The 16248-nt window shown below is 37.6% G+C and overlaps 2 protein-coding genes across 3 annotated transcripts; one reads left to right on the top strand and one right to left on the bottom strand.

Annotated features, from left to right (window-relative positions):
• The first annotated feature begins 2076 nt into the window (after positions 1–2076).
• LOC140775654 (senescence associated gene 20) lies at positions 2077–2529 on the top strand. Its single transcript, XM_073119041.1, has one exon. The coding sequence runs from the start codon at positions 2077–2079 to the stop codon at positions 2527–2529; it is 453 nt and encodes a 150-aa protein (XP_072975142.1).
• A 7613-nt stretch (positions 2530–10142) lies between these two features.
• LOC140776765 (uncharacterized) lies at positions 10143–12673 on the bottom strand. Of its 2 annotated transcripts, none has more exons than XM_073120614.1 (2): positions 12515–12671; positions 10143–11854 (listed from the first exon to the last, which is right to left on the bottom strand). In XM_073120614.1, exon 2 carries the CDS (start codon positions 11852–11854, stop codon positions 10442–10444), a length of 1413 nt encoding a protein of 470 aa, XP_072976715.1. In that variant the 5' UTR covers positions 12515–12671; the 3' UTR covers positions 10143–10441. The 2 variants fall into 2 exon arrangements, with proteins under 2 accessions (XP_072976715.1, XP_072976714.1); XM_073120613.1 differs by having other exon boundaries at positions 10144–11965; positions 12515–12673.
• Positions 12674–16248: the final 3575 nt, after the last annotated feature.

The following is a 16248-nucleotide window of genomic DNA, read 5'->3' as shown; positions in this document are numbered from 1 at the left end:
ATTAAATCTTTAGTTCCATAAGTTTGTTAGTTTAATCATATCAAGTGAGCTAAATAGGAGCTAGGATTTTAACTCATTTTTTCAGCTTGCTTTGTGTTCGAGTTTAATAAATTTAATTTCAAGTTAAATATCTGGGTCTTGCTCCTGTTCACTTCAGAATTAAATTTGTCAAACTCATAACACGAGCAAACTAATAAAGTGAGCTAAAATTTCTAGCTCATATTCGACTCGAAAAGAAGTCGGGCTAACTTGTGTTGGACTTGTTTCACTTGGCGAGCTAAGTCGAGCTCATTAAAAAGTCAGCTAAACTAGTTAGGGTTAAACTAATAAATCCTATGGAATTAAAAATTTAACTATTAAATCTCAATCTATTAATTATAATATTTATTGACAAGTAATTAATTATCAATAGTTAGGTCTGAATATAAACAAGCTGAGTCATCTCAAACAACATTTTGCCAAAATTTACGACAATTCCCTAAAAAGAAAATTTCTAATAAGTGATTTTGTTGTCTCTGGAATAATTCTTAGATTCTCTCTTTCTCCTCATCAGCATCATCCCTACATATATATATATCTAACTCTTAGATTTAGGAAGCAAAAGCAACTCTCTGCTCAAGAGATCCTGTGCAACTTCTGACCAACAAAACCAGCTAGCCTTAGATCATGTCCACAATTTCCAAACCCATTGGCATTCCTGGAACTGTGACAGGTTTTGTTTGGATATTAATGAGGGTGAGCTCCTCTCAGGGAGCAAATTCTTTCCAAGGGTTTCTCAGCATGCAATAACTGAAGCATGGGACAGAGGAGATCCACCTTATATTTTTGTTGCTCATCTGTCTACTTGTCTCAGATTCCAGACTTTGGATTATATTTTACTGATGTGAGGAGAAGATTTGTATGCTATGCTACCAGCATTGCTTCAAACTCTGATACACTCATACACAATACTCTGTTGACATTTGTATCTCTCTCTAAGTTATCATATTACAACATCATAATCTCTCTTATATAGTATCTCTTGTAATTTACTCAATTGCAATGCTAATTTTGGTGTATACCTATGTGTACTTCTCTAAAATTAATATTTATATGAATACCTCTTAAAACATATGTTAGTGGTTATCCATACATTAAATAAGAGAAATATATGAAAACTATAATAAAGATATTATTATCTTTTTACATCTAAACTATTTAAATTTTAATGGTTAGTAGGTATTCAGAGAATTATTTTTAAAGTAATATACATGCAAAGATTGTGGCTGTGTTTGGATGAGGTTAGGATTTATTTTTTTTGACTAGTTTAATAAGCACTAAACTAGTTTAGTATTCAAATACCCGGATAGAATAGGTTTATGAGTTATGACAACCTACTTAAACTTATCTAAATTTCTTTCTCCTCTCCTCTTTCATCCAATTATTTATATTCATCAACGATATCTAATTACCATTTTGTATTCAAAAATATATTATTTTAATTAACTAATATTTTAATCAATCTTCCTCCCCTCATCTGTCAACAACAAAGGGTATTTTAATTATCTAATATAAAATATCCACATCAAGTATAATTATCACTAAATTGGTTTAAGCAACCTTATTGAATGAGAATAGCTAATGTGATTTAGGAATTAAACTATGCTTTAAGAGGTGTACATATAAATATCAACATTAAAAAGATATACATACATATAAATAATTTTTTTTTTGAAAGGTATATATATGAAAAAAAAAAAAAAAGAAACAACAGACAATGGCAAAACAGGCAAAGACCATAATAAATTCCTATGAACAACCTTAATAAATGTAGCAAGACATAGTTGTCGGATTGCATGGGCATATTTATTCCTATTATAGACAAAAGGAATAAATATGCTCCCCTAATTACTCTTTCTCCAATGACTTTGTAGTGGATGGCTAAATTAACCTTGTTTAATATATAATTAAGGATAATTAACCAAAACCCAGCAAAGAGTACCCTCGTCCCATTGCCTATAAAATCCCTTGTTCATGCACTACTCACTCTCAAAGAGTCCAGAGCTATCTTTTACTGTTACATTAGTTTGAGTGTCCATGGCAAACAAAAAGCTAGTGGAGTCATTGTACTACTCCTTAGCTAGAGGGGACATTGAGGTGACAACAGCATTGCTGGCGAACGACGTCGACTGGTGGTTCCACGGTCCGCGGCGGTGCCAATACATGCAACGCCTTTTAACCGGCGAAGTCGGGCCGGTGGACTTCCTATTTGTGCCCCGAAGGGTGGTGGAGGTGGGAGAGGGGAGGTGGGTGGTGGCGGAGGGGTGGGAGGGTGACCAAGCCTATTGGGTCCATGCATGGGCAATCGATGACGGTGTCATAACTCATTTTCGGGAATATTTTAACACGTCGGTGACCGTCCGACAAGTGGGCCGGGCCACCGGAACGGGTGTCGCCGACAGGGGAAGGGATGCAGCCCATGAGATATGGCATAGCCAGGCCGGTGGGTCTATGGGCCGTGCCATGCCAGGGCTTGTCCTAGCCATTTGATCACTGGGGATTGTTGTGCTAATGTGCTTGGTTTGGTTGTTGTATAAAGCTCTTAAATTCAGTGAAGTTTTATGTATTATTTTGGTATTTATGTGATGTGAGTTTCTGATTAGCTTTTAGAAGCTTTGTAGAATTAATTGGCATATGGCAGAACTAGGTTATTTTTTATGGACGTTGGCTGAGATAAGCAGTATAATTAAGACAAATCATTTGCCAAAATTAGCAAAAGCTAATGTTTTTGTTTAAAAAGTCTGGTAATTTTAGATTTTTCTATGGATAATGACACCAAAAAAAAAAGGTCCAGTACAAATTTACCATCTAGGTTGATCCAAATTATTAAGGAAAAATTTTCAATTAACGCCCAACATTTTCATTATTTTCTGATTAGCACTCAGTTTTTGAGAATTTTATAATCAGACATTTTACTTCTTATGCTAATTTTTATGTAGCACATTATTGTTAATTTAATTAATTACAATTAATCATAATTTATGTTTTATATAACTGTATTAGCTAAATTACTACAATACAATACGCTTTAAAAAGTTATAGTTTTTGACCCACTATTTTTAAGTGATATAAATTTGGGAGGTGAATCATTTGGGTATATAGAGTTGTGAGAACACCTAATTTGATCAAATCCATCATAAATATTATTAAATTCAATTTTCTCTGTAGATGTTTGAGACATTAAGATTGATATGTAATGGTTTTTTTATCTAAGCTTTATATATCGGTATGGTTTGAGTTTATTATGGTCTTTTATTTTTTAGGATTGACTCAGTTGTCTACCTTATATATTGAAATTAAGAAACCATAGAAACACCAAATCCCAACTCAAGTCTAATCACACACACAAAGCTTTAGCCCATCGAGCTTCAACCTTGTGTTATTCTCCAATTAATACCAATAATTATCCACCCTATGCTGGACTCGGATAGTTAATTACTTTTGTTATATGGTGAGAATAAGCCCAGGAAGCGATTTCCGGGGTTTATCTAACAGAGGCTTGCTCTGCCACAGGGGCACACAATGCGTAACAGAAGCCGGCGACGCCTCCTTGTTGGACGCCGAGCCGTCGCCGACTTTGGTGACGGTGAGAGTCGTATTGAAGTACTCCCTCACCCGGTCTATTACCCCGTCGGGGCCCACGGTCCACGCGTGCACCCAGTACCCGTCGCCGGCTGGGCCGGTTCCCTCCCCGAGCACCGTGGACCCGAAGGCTTCCACGTTCTCGAGGACGAACTCGAAAGCGGCGCCCGACTGGCCAGTCAGGTGGCGCATCAGGTGCTGGCCGGTGCGGGGCCCGTGGAACCACCAGTCGACGTCCGGTTGCAGTAGCCGGTGGACCACCTCCACGCGGTGGTCGTTCAAGGCCTCATACAGGTCTCGTACCAGTTGCTTGTTCCGCTCCTCCTCTGAGGCGGTGGCACGCGGCGGTTCGGGTTCTTGGTTAGCCAGCTCCACTGTAAGCTCTCCTCCTCTCTATAGATAAAAGAGGAACAAAATGAGGAATTAGAGGTTATATTAGATGGCTTAGGAGAGAGAGAGAGAGAGAGAGATAAAAGGGGAGGAGTGGGATCTCTTTATATAGGGTTTCTTTGATGGACTTGCTACTTTGAACGCAAAATCTTAATACAAACTACAAAACTAATAGAATAAAGATGTATATGTTTTTATTATTTTATTTTTCACACCCTATCATATAATTTTCGCTTTTAATGTCTCAATATTTATATAAAAGTAAAACAATCAACTTTGTTAGTAATTAGGTAAAATTTAGAAGATAATGGCCTACGTGTGATGAGATATGCACCGAATATTTCACCGGCCAAGCCAACTACCTACATTAATTACTCCTCTAATTAGGCCATAACCTTTTGTTTGTGCAAGCATATACCATATTTGTTTACTTCCACAATCTCGAACCTTCTCATATTACTTTGAACATTTCTATTTTTATAAATAAATATACTTCTATATCTTGTGACATCTAGTTCATTAATCCTTAGATATATATATATACACGCACAAAGAGTTTTTGGATGTAAAGTATTTTATCCTTAGAAAGAAGAGACAATGTATATGTAATTATTTCTCAATAATTTTTTAATTCTTAAATCCATAATAAAAAGGGCACTGGGAAATTGGTATCTAATATTAAAAAGAGAGAGAAACCGATTATATTGTCTGTATAATTAAAAATATTAGGAATTAAAATAGGGGTACTGAATTATTTGCAATATATCACTATCGACTATCAAATATCAAACTATTGCTAGCATATTTTCCATATAAGAGAAAGTGGAATGTCGACTCGCTGAGATGATAAAAGTGGAAAGATCCCACATTGGTCTTCTATATAACGTAGTGGAGGAAAAATATTCCATGTAAGTGTCTCATCCATTAAATTATGAGCATTTTATAAGTATGAAAGGTGGATGATGTCTGGTAAGTGATAACATAGTAAGAAGCAAGGAGCAAAGAAAGCAACATACAATGCAATTTACCTCTAGGGTTGTTGAAACGACGAAAGAAAGAAAACTATTTAGCTCTTTATGTTTTAGTGAACTATATCTAGGCAGACCATTAGATCCAAGCAATAAATAAGTGGGCCTAGTTAATATGTGTATAGGGGAATAAACAAAATTAGCTTAAGCAAGCCGACTTTTGCTCGGACTCTATTTAATTTAAGCTGAACCTAAAACTTAAAACGAGCCCTTGTGGTAGAGGGGCCAGTCGAGGGTGAGATGGATGAAGAGGGTCATGACGCGGCAGAGGGTGTTGTTGTTGATGTAGCAGAAGTATTGAGCAAGGACGGGCTTGGTCTTAGGGACAAAGAACTCGTGGTGATTAAGGGAATCAGTATCTCAAGTGGCAGCCACAATAGAAGGTGGAAGTAAGGTTTTCTAATTAGATCTACTCCTAAGGAAATGGATAGTTAAGATTAAAAAGAAATAACGATAATGTAAATAGCTAACTTAATAATTCTCTCAACATCCAATAATCTCAAGTGAACTATGACCACTTTTATTTATAAGAGTAAAGTCATAGCAGATCGAATCTACATGCAAATTATACGTTTTAATTCAAAAATAAAACTAGTAAGCAAATTAGACTAACTAGATTCGATTGATTAACTCATATGGTCAGATCATAACAATCCATCAAACTTCTGACACATTGTCCTCAAAATGACTAGTTCTTCACGTCCTTGTATTCTCATATCTTGTCGTGATAGTTGGAGGTCTACGGTTGTTCTTCTTCAGGCCTGTCTAAGAATATGAGGTGAGTTGGCTGACACTTTCACTTGTGACCAGAGGTAAAACAATCATCACAGTAGAAGCAAAGCCCTTTGTCCTGCAGTTTTTCAATTTATTTGGCACAAATCGACACGTGATTTCCTATTAGTCCTGCTAGGCTGAGGTAAGTGTAGTATTTAATGGCCCATGAGCTTGGGCCATCTTCCTTCTCTCCTTCTTGCGATTCTAGTTCAGCTTATGCAATTTGGACTCTATTAAAACTGCTAATGAGAAGGCCTCCTCAAAAGTAGTGGGCATTTGACCTCAGCCTAAATGTCAGGCCTGAGCCTAGTAATTAAGATGCTCTCTAAAGCCGAGTTTGACTAGTTGGTGATCAGGTTGAAGATTTGTTCGAACTCCTTCTAATAAACTCAAATTGTAATTGACTGAGTCAACTTAGTTAACATAGCCTAGAAGTCCTTGTACTAAGTCGGACCGAACCGAGCACTGATCTAGGGTTGTCAAGCTCGATGAGTGACTTGGGGCTTGGCTCGGGCTTGGCTCAACCAAAACTTGAGTTTGGCTTGGCTCGGTTAGAGCTAAGCTGAGCCCAAGCCGCTAAAACCAACTCAAAATTAATATCGAGCCGAGCCTAAGCTGGAGCCTAAGCTAGAGCAGGCTCGCTTAGGCTCGGCTCGAGAGGCTTCGTCGCCTCTTCCTCCACCTCCTTCGGCAGCGGCAAGCCATTGCGGTGCTGCCTCCTCCTCCTTCAGCAACGGCAAGCAGCCGCGGTGCCCCGCCTCCTCCTTCTTCTTCTTCTTATTTGGCTCGGCTTGGGCTCGATTTGGCTTGGTCCGGCTCAATCCGACTCGGCTTGATGATAGGCTCATTTTGGGCTCAAGCTCGGTCTAGCCCGGCTCGGGCTCGGCTTGAGTTGAGCTTAGCCGAGCTTGAGCCCAATTCTAAGGCTCGAAATTAAATTGGAGTCGAGCATGAGCCAAAGCCAGCTCGCTCAGGCTCGACTCATTTACACCCCTACACAGCTTGCATTAGCAAAAGCCTGCCAAGACTCAAATGGTTAAGGCTGCTTTGCCGACTACTACCACTTGATTGCCACGCCCTCTAAGTGAAATTGTGCGAGCTAGGCCTTCTGGTTGTCGGGCATGCCATGGTACCTAGAAAATTGCTCCGCTAGGTAAGTCTAGTCTAGCAGGTCTCCTCTAGAAATTTTTGGAAAATTAAGTGAAGTGATCGACGCGGTTGCTAACTGGTGAGGTGAGCTCTACTCTTAATGAGACCGAGTTGAGGTGGATTATGGTGAGGATTGAGGTGAGGAAGATGACTGCTAGTGGGGCTTGAGGTTGAATGATTTTGATTGGAGAGTGGTGGGGGAGATTTGGAGAGAGATGGGTTGCGATGACTATGGTGCTAACTCGATAGGGATGGTGAGGGGGAGTGGTTGAGATGAGGTGAGGAGGAAAGAGAGAGAGATAAGGTAAGGATAGCAACTAAGGGAGACCTTGAAGGGTGCATCACCAACTGTAAGGTGAACTTGGGGGAGAGTGAGTGAGAGAGATAGAGAGAGGGAGAGAGAGTAAGAAAATTATGGTAGTTTTTCTTGATGCTTTGGGGAGCTTACCTCATTTATAGTGGCTATCCTATTTTAGGTGACTTGCTCTCTAAGCAACCCTAGACTAGAGTAACCCACCAAGCGGGTTTATGAGCCAACTATACCAACTATGACTTGACTAGACCAACTAGCTCTGGGCTAGTTCACAATATCAAGCTTGATGGTCTAAGTTTGGATCCCAAAATATAACCTATCATCGCTGACTAAGTGACCTTGTAGTTGATGTTGGTTACATGGGTCATAAGCTCACGGGTCCAGCTCAAGTCGTGCCCAAGCTGCATACAGGTTCGACTAAGTTGGCTGACGTGGGCCCACTAGGTCATTCCACTAGTCATTTTAGGCTCTTACTCTGGCCCAAGATCATGCTCATGGGTCCAAAACTAATTCATATGAGGTGGTCAAACCCGCTCGCAAAAATTCAACCTACCTCGAGATTTGTGCATTTTATCTTCTCCATGCAAATACCCTAACCCTAGGCTCAAAATTGTATTTTGGGCTAGGGACGCTACGATAGGTTGCATGGGTGGCAACGACAATTGAGTTTGGTCATGGGTTGCTGGAATGCAGTAGTGGAAGGAGATTATTCTCCACGGGTGATCACGTTGCGCCTCCAAAAATCCCGATAATCCTTGGTGGCTGCGGCTGGTACCTCTGCCCAACTATAGTGGAGCCTGTAGTGGTGGGACGGATGGTAGATGATGCTCCGGCAAGATAAGGCTTGATGAAGGCTACAATGAAGAAAGGCATTTCACCCGGCCATTCGATGCTTGTCAACTGTGAAGTCTACCACAGGTTTGTAGTCGACTAGAGGAAGCCAACTGTGGCTGTCGGTGGTCGCTGGAACGTCGGCCCTAAGGCCGTTGGAACTCCTAACCATCTCCTGCCAGCTGGCTAGTTTGCGAGGGTCCCGTGGAAGGAACTGGACATGATAGTTTAGGCCTGGAGGGGCTGGATCGTCGCCGATGGAATGCTAGGTTTTAGGCCCTAGCTTCCACAGCATGTGGGGAAAATGACTCAGGAACCACCATTGTAGGAGCTCTGGCGTTGATGCAGCGGCGCTTTTAGTATACAAGTGTGGAGGGTGCTCCATCGTGGCTGGAGGAGAGGTTTTGGCCATGGGTTGTGTCTCCTCTCTACCTCCCTCACCATTTGAAGATGATGGCTTGGGAGAGCTAGTTCCGCCATGGTCGACAATGCTGGCAGTGCTGGGTAGTGGTGCTGGTTCATGATAGTTGCCGTCAAGACTCGGATAGTCTTTTTGATCCTATTAGTGCTCTGCGCGGCAGATCTAGCGGATTCCTCCATGAATTTGAGTATCATCGTCGCACATGGGTGGTTCCTCAATGATAGTGCTGGTGGCGCCACGAAAACCTCCATAGGGGTGGAGACTAGATCTTGGTTTTTTATGGCCACGATCTCACTTGGGTTAGGGTTGGATTGCGTTTTCACCATCATGTAAGGAACGTTGGCATTAATACCACTGTTACGAATCAGATATGAATCGATATGTTTGTAATAAAATTCAAAGGTTTTTATATATGGTAACCTCATGAGTTAGGGATCTTTAGCTCTGATTTGATGTGATTCTGAGATCAAGGTTAAAAGATAAGACTGAAATTGTAGAGATAAGTCAAAATGGGATAGAAATAAAAATATCCGATGTTGCGACGATCGTTAGAGGGTGGTAATCGGCCTCAAGGTGGTGGTGGACAGCCGTAGGTGTAGGTGGCTCGTGGAGAGTGATGGTGGCTAGGGTTTGAAGGTGGAATTAGAGTTTTCTAATTAGATATACTCCTAAAGGAATTGACGGCTAAGATTAAAAGATTAAAACGAATTCCTTTTAATAATTTTAAAGAAAATTTGGTACTTTCACTGTTGTTTCGGATGGAAAAACTAAGAATTTTTTACATTAAACTAAACCACATGGATGCAAAGTAATACAAATAAAAGTTTCATAGTAGATTAAATTTAGGCATTACTTAAAAAGGTACAATTTGTAATTTGTCCTTCCAAATTGTAGTTGCCCAAAAATACATGAAGTGTATGGACACAAGAACCACCGGTTTTGAACGGCATAGGGACGAATGTAGAATTTATTAAGGTTCACGAAAAAGGCCCAAAACAAATTATTGGGCCAGGCCGGGCCGAGCTTACCTATCGTTGAAAGAGAAAAAACCTATAGTTTCTGTTAGAGTTTGCTTCTTAATGATTGAGCAGAGACCTTTAGTTACTCTAAGAGACTGTTTAATTTGATTGATGGGAAGTACGAAAAAAAAGTGACAACTTTCATGATATCCACATAAGTTTTATAATTTTGATTCATTTAACTCCTCTCTTTAAAGAGAGAGAGAGAGTGAAATTGTCCGAATGATATTTCATCATTTATTATTATAATTATTTACTTTTATCAAATATTTTTATATTTTTAACAAACACTAATGATTTTTTAATTACTCATTCAAAGTGATTTCAAACTGAAACTGTTATCGTTTTCTTTTTTTCACTTCTTATCAATTAAGGATACTTTAAAAAAATTATGACTCAGTATAGCTCACTAGTTAAGTCCTACTAATTTATGATGGAGGTCATAAATTTAATTTCACTTATGAACAGAAGAGAGATTTATAATGAATTCTTCGTAGAAGCATTATATGTACCTAAGGAGACCGTGGTGGGTTAATCCCTTCATCTAACTTATAGCCTTCAGGCTCATAATTAGTTAAAAAAGAACACTCTAAATGTGAATTAGAACGTAACTAGTGACATTGCTGTAGATATAGCAAGCTTTGTAAAAGGAAGACAGGACATAATCATATTACAGAGATTGATTGTTACACCAATCTTTTTTAAATTTGTTACATCAAATTTTTCTCACACAAAAAGAAAAGAAACCTAGCAAATCCAACAATGTTTAAGAAAATCTTCATTTCACCAACTTCATCAATGCAGCGCATCTTTGTTCTTCTCCAAATGCACGTACGTACGTACGTACATACGTATGTATGTATGTGTATGTATATGTTACTAAACTTTGAATCACCTACTTTTCTTCCACTTGAAATATCGGTGCAAGAGGTGGCTTCATAGGATGAACTCTCCCATATGTAGATGATCTCTGAAAAGAAATTGGCATCTCACACTGGCTACCATCCGTCTCTCCATCATCTATCTTAGAGGGGCAAGAGAAGCTACGCACAGAATCGATGCTCGGCGTAGACAACTTCTCCTCACCATTTTCACAAGGTTTTGAGCCTCTCTGCTCATCCATGAATGCCTTCCTAACAAGACGGTTCTCCTCAACATCATAAAAATTTCCAGTCCTCACCTCCTGAGCTAGTGAACAAGTAGGACAAAAGAACCATTGCACACAATCCGTTACCGATGCGCTACCGCAGAAGTAGGTGTTTGACGGAAGGTTGAATCTTTTCCTCATCTCAATCCTCCAATATCCTCCATATAGCAATCCAAACAATCCGACTACGACCCCAAACACTGCGATGATCGTCACTAACGTATCGCTAACGTGGAGCGCAGAGATGTAGAAGACCACAAATGGCGAAAAGCATAGAAGCAGGAAGGTGGAGATGTGAACATACTTGTTACCAAGACCAAGCCTTTCTAAGTTCCATCCATGGAGGCAAAATAAGAAGGAGGAGGACAGGCAACAAACAGTTGAGTCCTCAAAGCAATCGAATAGTCCTCCTTGCCACTCTGCAGCACTGGTCTCTGCTATCCTTCCATTTTGCATCCTGACCTCAGTTTGATCACACTTCTTGCCAATTGGGCTGTAAATATAGTACACAATTGCAATCACCGGTGAGACGGTTGCGACACCGTAGGCGAGATACAGAGCCCAATTGGGTCTATTTGATCTTGTGTAAGCCCAATAGAGTGCACAACAGAAGTACTGGAGGAAGAACGTGATGTGAATGAGGATGTGCACCAACATGATATGAAACCTCTCATTAGGCTTAGGTGCAGTATCCCTGCAATATGTTCGCCTTAGCTCAACTCTATCACTTGGCCTCCATCTGAGTAATTGTATGAAGTGGTATAAAAACATTGGCTGGTAGTAGAGGCAGATGAGAGTGAAGAGGACATTCATGATCTGGTTGTTGACTTCATTCCATTCATCTCTTCGCGTGCTGGTCGTTAGCACGTCGTCGAGAGCTCCAAGCGTGATGAGGAGGTAAATGACTATGCAGATGAGGACCAAGACTAACCATATGAAGATAGCAATGTTTAAGGGATTCTTGATCCATTTCTTGAAAGAAGACGCCATGGCTCGCGGGCTAATTTTCCGGAGGCAAGATGCATGAGATTGTTCGCTTTCGACGGTCGCGGTGTACATGGGAGTCTCATCCGTGATCCTCTCTGACGTAATATTGACTGCATGCATCTCTAGATCTTCTTGGATTTCGGCTATGTGATCACCGTTCTGAGTCGGAACCATCTGTATCAAAATGGAGAGCACTTTGTGATTCTAGATTTTGTTTTGATGCTCCTTTGAGATTATCCCAATAGATTTGCTATAACTTGGAATCAAAGATGAGCCATAAGAAATCTGAGTCACAAGCAAAGAACTAGATATTACAATCCAAGACATATATAAACGGACTGTAATTGCACAATGAAAGATTACCAAATCATAAACATCAGAAATCTTCAGAGTGTGAACTAGTCTTCCTTTGAAGTCATCAAAGTAAGATATACATTAAATTCTCAACTGTAATTTAGTCAAAGAAGGCACAGCTTCCACCTTCTCTTTCCCTTTCAATCGAAATCGTTCATGCCTTGAAATTTAAACAAGTTTGAAATTTAAAGCAATTTGTGGATGTTGACATTAAAGATGAGAAGGACAAGGCTATTGAGGCTCTAGGCAAATAGAAAATAAATAAAGGAAAATGATTTGTGGAACTAACCCTGCATTGTTGGGGAGATTGCTTTGTTTTTTTTCTTTTTCTTTTTTAATGCTCACAATGTATTGAAATTTCAAAACAAACAAATCAATGATCTACTTGGAACTCATCATCTAAACTAATTACTTCTCATGCCTTCATCGACACTGATAAAAAGAAGTAGAGGAGGAGATGAGACTTCTTAGAGCCAGTACCTGTTGCTATGGGAAAAGAAAGCCGAAAGATGAAACTTGTGAGCTGCTATCCTCCTATTCCTCTCCTTTAAAATTCCTTTGATGCTAGAAGAGTAGAAGAAGGTGAGTTCCAAATACACTTGGGGAGTTTTGGGAAGTACTACCTCCCTCCCTGTCTATATATAATATATATACATATCCGAAGGTGAGTTCCAAATAGACGGCAATATAAAATGAATGGGAATGGGTCATGATTAGTAGTACTTAATACTCATGAAGACTTTTCAAATAGAGCTGCTTTGAAAGAATGATATGCTTTGTTTAATTGCTTCCAATCCAACGTCTCCAGAAAGAGTTGACCATCAAAGTGAATGATAAAGGGAACTATGGATCTGTGGTCAAGGATGGCGGTCAAGGAAATGGTATTCCAACGACGTTTAAAGGTTAAAAAAAAGGAGAGAATTTTACTTTTATACCCCTGTAAAGTATCTTACTGTAGTATTTGTATTTTGTATACATACACGCCTTGAAACTTTGTCTTTGCCATAAATATCCCTAAGAATATTATGACATCTATAAGTTTACGTCAATCATTTAGTAGAAGACGACGTATCTTAAATTTTTTTGTTGACAAGTATTCATTACAAAAGACAATAAATATTGTGTTTCTTTTAAATATATATTTCAATATTAAATATAAATATCCATACAAAAAATGGTGGGCATTTGGCCGTTTGCCAAATTAGTTTGGGTAGGTTATTGGATACATGCCAGACTCTGGACTAAAGGGTATACATGTAAATATGAAATTCTTAGGGAAAACAGAGACGCTAAAGAGATTTTAGAGTTAGGAGCATACACGTACAAGAGAACCCAGAAATAAAGAGTGTGGACATTTACATATCACACCCTATATTTATTTAATTAAATTAGCACTTCAAATCTATTTGAGAATACACCCACCATTCTGTTAGTGAAGTAACAAAATCGCATAAACATAAGGTCTTATATGAAAAAATATGGTGGAATGTCGTAAATCTCACTGGAAAAAGAGCGCGAAGGTCAAAAAGGTCATTTGGCTCGTCGGTCCATCCGTCCGACCCGGTCGGAAGTCGTCTGCTGCCGTCTCGGTTGGACTTCAATCTTCAATGGACGCGTTGGAATCTTCTTTTACAATTAGCTAGCAAAATTACCTCCCGGCCCTCCTCACGAAATTAATCATCTTGCTAAGCAATAACCCTGGAATAACTCTTTTTTCTTATTCTGGGATATAACTCCAGCTAAACATTATAATAACTCTATTTTAGAATATAAACGTTATTCACTAAAATAACATCTTATTATCCCACTGTAACTCAATTACCGATTTACCTTTATATTTATCCCATCAACCTATTTTATATCAAATTAAAAGGTATTCATAGTAATTTCATAGAAAATAAAATAGATTTTTTATTTTTTGTATTTTATATCACATCAAAGTTAATTATCATACCATTGCTTAGTAAACAATCAAAGAGGATTAACAAAGTAATTATTGTGTTAACAAAGCAAGTCAAGATATATAAAGAAACTGGTAAAAGCTAATCATGATGTATCCTTATTTCAAGGCATGAGAGCTGATTACTTTTTTTTTGTTTACTCAATAATTACAATGGCTAATTAGATATTCACCCTTGCATATTATACCCCTCAAAAAATAAAAACGTTTTACATATTGAATATCTAATTAACTCTAATTACAACCACTTTTTATTGGGTTAATTAAAAATAATTGAATAAGAGTTAGGGGTTTTAACAGGATTTATCACACATTTATCACCCGCTTATATAAAACAAATTATTCTTCAATTTATTGCCCTATTTTTTTTATCTCCCAAATTCAAACCCTAAATATAAACACTTCACTACCATCTTAGTCGTTATTAGCACATATTTAAGCCCTCCTCTTCCATGCCATGCCATTGACCCAAAATCTTAGTATTTTCTTTCTTCCATCCTAAGACTCTCTTTTTCTTTTCTTCTCGATCCAAATCTTATATAAATATTAGGGATTTTTTGACCAAACTAGATCTGATTTTAAATTTATTTATCAAAATGGGTCACACTTAACGCATAATATAAAAAAAGTGTCTATTTTACTATAGTTATAAATAAATCACTAAATCGTTAAGCCTAGTCAAAAGTAAAACGCCAATCAGATTAATATTATCAAGTAAAATACTAATCAGATCAGCATTTTTTAAAGTAAAACGCTGGTCATGTTTTTATTTAAAAAAATGTTGGACAATTTAGTGATTCAACAAAAAAAATGATATACATATAACGAAAAATTAAATATTTTATTATTAAAAATACTAAATAATAAAGATATATATAAAATTATAAAGAAATATTTATAACGTCGTAACTTTATATTCGGCTATCCATTTTAATTATAAAATATATATAATTATGAAGATATGTAAAAGATTTATAAACTGGAATCAAGTTCATTCTCAGAATCGAAAAAAAGAAGAAGGAAAGACTTTAAATTTTTTTAATATTTTATATTAAAAAATCGCATCACCAGCAACCTTTCAAAGCCCCATAAAGTCTTCAACAAGAGAAGAATCCACTTATCCCATCCTTAGTCAAACGTGTTAACTGGTCTGACTATTCTTAAAATAGTTCATGAAAAAGAAGAAGGTGGTGAAAGTGGGGGGCTTTTGTGTAAAGAAAATTTTCTTTAGTTTTTAATGTATTTTCTACATTCAATTTGAGGGGCCCAATTTTGCCATTACTAAAATCTCTTAAAAACTGAAACTAATTCTTAATACCAGTCAACGATATCGAACAAACATAGGGTGTTAGATGCGAAATTAAGCCAGGTTCGTATTAAAGAATAAAAATAAAAGCTGGATCTCAATTCTCAACCCATAAGATACGAAATCCACTTGCATGTCTATAACTCTACTTTTGGATAGTGGGAGACTCAGACGCTTGATACCCACGTTCACATTGGATAATATTCCAGCGGGAGGAGACTTAAAAGACTTGTTAGCGTTCTTCTCGATCGACTTTGACTGCGCTTACGTTTGGAGTGCTTGACAAAGTAGAGAATACAACTACTCATTTTCTCTCCTATCATTTGTAGTGTTATATATTATTTATCTAAATAGATTGCACCTCAGAGTTAATATTAAAATGTGTACTTAACACTCTAGATTTACATAAAACGTTGAATAGTTGAGCGCTTTATTAAAAAAAAAATCTTGAAATAATTTCAAAGTTTATTTAGCGTTTCTGAGCGTAATAGGGTTCGAGGAATGATTACATAATTCTAATTTATAGTTCTCTTTTATATCTTCACAGCGATATATTTTATAACTGAAATGGATAACCAAGTATGTTGCTTTTCAACATTTAATGTCATCTTTTTTTAGTATATCGATGAATTGTTTAATTTTTTTTTTCAATATATTAAAATTTTAGTTTTTGCCGAGTTAAATATTTAACAGTTTAATATTTTATTTATAGCGATTTTGGTATTAAGTATCGATCCTTTTCATATTAAGTTTGTGATGTAAACCGTTGGTTAAGAAAAACTTTTGAAAATGGATGCCCTTCCAATTATGACCAGGGAGTCCCTGCATGACTTTTGACTACTTTTCTCTTCTAGAAACTATGATCAATTGTGTCTACAAGGGCTCACGGCCAATAACTAACTCTAATTAACTCCTTGTTGACATATTATATATATATATATAACCAGT

This window comes from Typha angustifolia, chromosome 14 (assembly GCF_048772165.1).
Source record: "Typha angustifolia cultivar Huaian chromosome 14, ASM4877216v1, whole genome shotgun sequence".
In the NCBI taxonomy this organism is placed as follows: domain Eukaryota; kingdom Viridiplantae; phylum Streptophyta; class Magnoliopsida; order Poales; family Typhaceae; genus Typha; species Typha angustifolia.
Note: the sequence above shows the minus strand (reverse complement) of the source record. Positions and strands in the feature narration are given on the sequence as shown.

Excerpts from the sequence above, each read along its gene's own strand:
- LOC140775654 (XM_073119041.1), top strand. The coding sequence starts at position 2,077 with ATGGCAAACAAAAAGCTAGTGGAGTCATTGTACTACTCCTTAGCTAGA.
- LOC140776765 (XM_073120613.1), bottom strand. The coding sequence starts at position 11,854 with ATGGTTCCGACTCAGAACGGTGATCACATAGCCGAAATCCAAGAAGAT.